Here is a 3,538-nt window from a genome sequence, read left to right as displayed (position 1 = left end):
AAAAAAAAAAAAAAAGCTTTCTTTTCATTGCTATCAATGAATACAACATCAACATTCTGTAGAATAAGAAATTAACACTGATCCAAATGCTAAAATAAATGTAAAAGTTACAGTATGGTATGGCGCTGGGGGATAAAGCACTGGACCGAAGGGCTGGCGGTTCAAACTCACCAGCCGCTCCTTGGAAACCCAATACAGAGTTATTATGAGTAGGAACCGACTCGATGGCACTTAACAACAGTCTCTTTATGGTGCCTTCAAGAAAGAAGGGCAATCAAAACATTGACTTTCAAGGGAATTTTCTGGGCCAGCTAAAATTGAAGGCAGAGAAGAATTTTTCTGGAAGGAAGGACAATCATCGGGGCTTATTTAGAAAAAGTTTTAAGAAAAGTGAAAACTGCATTGGTAAGAAAAAGCCAGGAAAGGTGAACCAAGAACATTTTTTCCGTCAGGATAAGTTTAACAAGGGCTATCTTACAATAATTTTGTCGAGAAACCTCATTCCTTCCATCATTACAGCCCTCATCTGGCTCCTTCAGACTTCTCTTTGCTTCCCAAACTCAAAAAACATTTTAAACCTGGTTTGAGTCCGTCAAGGAAATCAAAATTGCCCTTTTGATGTGGCGTAAACTGAAGAATTTCATTTCCTTAAGGAAGGAATTCCTTAGGGAAGGGTTAGAGATGTTAGCACAGCCTTCAGAAGTATACGGACGATATGCCAAGTACAGTAGCTTCACTTTTTGAGATTTATGTTTAATAAAGGTGTCTACGATTCTGTAGCATTACTTTTTGACTTACCCTCATAGTTCTGGTGCTTCACAATAGAAGTTAATTTAGCTTTTTAGGTATTTCAACTCTGAAAGTTCTTTAATAAAGCTCACCAAAAGGGAGATCTAGAATGTAAGTCATTAGCCAAACTCTATCTTGGAAGATCAATGATAAAGAGGAAAACCTCCAATGAGATGGACTGGCACAGCGGCATCAACAATGGGCTTAAACGTAACAGCAACTGTGAAGGTGGCACAGGATCAGGTGGTGTTTCATTCTGTTGTACATAGAGTTGCGATGAATTGGAACCAACTAGATAGACAGCACTGAACAATAACAATCTTGGAACATTCTAATACAGTTCTAACAAAGAAAATGTTTTCTTTTCATTGCTATCAGTGAGTGCAACATCAACATTCTGTATAATCAAAAATTAACACTGATCCAAATGCTAAAACAAATGTAAAAGTCATATAATGCCCATCTTATTTCAGGAAATGGTAAAATTGCAAAGATCAAAGATGTAATAATTTACCCCTGTGGTAAACAATGAGAAGCTGTTCTCCATGTCCTGCCATTGACACTACCGGCCCAGGAAGGCTAAAGATCTCTTTCTGAACACCTCCAATGGTAAACAGTCGGAGTAGCAAGGCATTAGTGGCAGCAGCAGCCCATCCATGACCGAGACATATGGCTTCAACATCCTCGTTCTGAGGCATATCCACTGTCCACTCTTTGCTTGAATCCCAAGAACTAAAGTGCAGGCAGTGAAGCTTGCTAAAGTGACAAGAAAAGACAGAAACGGTCTCTGTTTTACATTTATACACATATGTAACTAATCATGCAATCCATTAACAAAACCAAATTCCCTGTTAGAAACTAATTGTACAAGAAATAGTTTTAAGAAAATAACTATGCAGCTACACTAGAACCATTAGTAGTCATATTTCTGAAGACTATTTAACAATATAGAAAAGGCTCACAACATAATACATGAAATAAAGACGGCTAAAACACTATATATATGTGGTGTGTGACCCTTTGTTGTATATGCACTCAAAATGACAATCAAATTTTTACAAAGGAAGAAAATATTAAAATGTGAAGCAAGTTCTCTCATTGCAAAACATGTTAGTATAAGTCAATCCAACCTAAATCCACTGCTGTCAAGCAGACTCTGACTCACAGTGACCCTACAGGACAGGCCAGAACTGTCCCATAGGGTTTCCAAGGCTGTAAACCTTACTGAAGCCAACTGCCACAGCTTTCACCCATGGTCCCAAACTGCTAACCTTTTGGCTAGCAGATGAGCACTTAACCACTGCACCAACAGGGTTCCTCTCAATGTTATTTAATACAGAAGAACAAAAAAAGTGTGTGGGGGGGAATCACACATAATTCTACTACTGAGATTACCAACTACTGCTAGCATTGTAATATGTTTCCTGTCTTTTTTCTTTGTATACAAGTTATTATTAAACACAAATTCATTAAATTTTGGAATACATATATCATAAGTATTTGGGAGTCAGACAGTACTAACTTTCTCAGTAGTGATTAATACTCAATTTTAAAATGAAAAGGAAACATATACAGCAGTTAAATAATCTAAGGAAAACAAAGAACATCTACAATCAAAATTGTACATGGAAAAAAAATTGTACATTAAAATAAATGCTCTAGTGGTGTAAGATATCCTGAGACACTGAATCAATAGTTATTTTAATAAACTGACAATACTGAGATATTGAGCTGTTTTTGAAATATGCAGAGTAGGATACCAATTAAAATATTAAAATGACCTACTAAAGAGTTTCTCAGGTTTTAATGTGTACTTAATCAGCTGGAAATCCTGTTAAAATGCAGATTCTGATTCAGTAGGAATAGGGAAGGACTAATATTCTGCATTTCACACAAGTTCTTAGGTGACCTATGCCCTTAGTTTATTTCACACTTAGAGTAACGAGCTAATACAGTCTATCAGAAAGATTTTAACTTCAAATCATCAGTGGTTGGTGGTGGTTGTATGCTGAGGAGTCGACCCTACATTGGGTTTCCGAGGCTGTTAATCTTTACGGGAGGAAAGTCTCATCTTTCTCCCAAAAAATGGCTGGTAGTTTCGAACTGCTGACCTTGAGGTTAAAAGCCCTACTAGTAACCACTACAGTACGAGAGATCCTTTGAAATCATTAGGGAGTTAGTAAAATCCATGATCACATGTATCAATACTATGGAGCAGTTGAAGAGATGAAGAGAGGGCAACCTGGCTAGAGTAACAGAAAGCTGACTATAATATTTTATTATTTTTTTTTAAAAATCTGGATTCTGTATCCATTGCTTTCCATCATAATTTTGCCTCAAAATTTAGCTATAAAAACAAGAAGCCAAAAATACAATGAGTAAAAAAAGCAAATTGATGAATAAAGATTTATAAAAAAGTCTTATATTCTGGGTCCCACCAATGTAGCCCCCCCCCACACACACACACACAAAACTGAGACTCAGTGGAAATGCATGCTCGGATTGGTAAACACATGCATCACCGTTGGGGAGAAATGGGGTAAAAGCAGCGATGAAGCGGCGAGCTAAGCCTTACAATATTCAGAGGGCTTCTGTGGACCCAGTTGGAGACCTGGTTGGCAAGCAGTGCGAGGAGACCTGAGGACTCCTGGGCCCAGAGTCAGTGACATGGCCACGGAGGACTCAAGTGGAGAATGGAACTGCCGGTTGATGGGAAGAGAGGGCATGTGCACAAGAACACTCACACTTG

The 3,538-nt window shown here is 37.9% G+C and overlaps 1 protein-coding gene across 1 annotated transcript in view; it reads right to left on the bottom strand.

Moving 5' to 3' along the window:
• WDHD1 (WD repeat and HMG-box DNA binding protein 1) overlaps positions 1-3,538 on the bottom strand; it is a 108,179-nt gene that overhangs the window by 62,041 nt on the left and 42,600 nt on the right. Inside the window, exon 13 of the mRNA XM_006864621.1 lies at positions 1,304-1,545. Coding sequence (XP_006864683.1) covers positions 1,304-1,545 — 242 coding nt within the window. The remainder of the gene's footprint in view (positions 1-1,303; positions 1,546-3,538) is intronic.

Source organism: Chrysochloris asiatica, unplaced genomic scaffold, assembly GCF_000296735.1.
Source record: "Chrysochloris asiatica unplaced genomic scaffold, ChrAsi1.0 scaffold00067, whole genome shotgun sequence".
Classification (NCBI taxonomy): domain Eukaryota; kingdom Metazoa; phylum Chordata; class Mammalia; order Afrosoricida; family Chrysochloridae; genus Chrysochloris; species Chrysochloris asiatica.
Note: the sequence above shows the minus strand (reverse complement) of the source record. Positions and strands in the feature narration are given on the sequence as shown.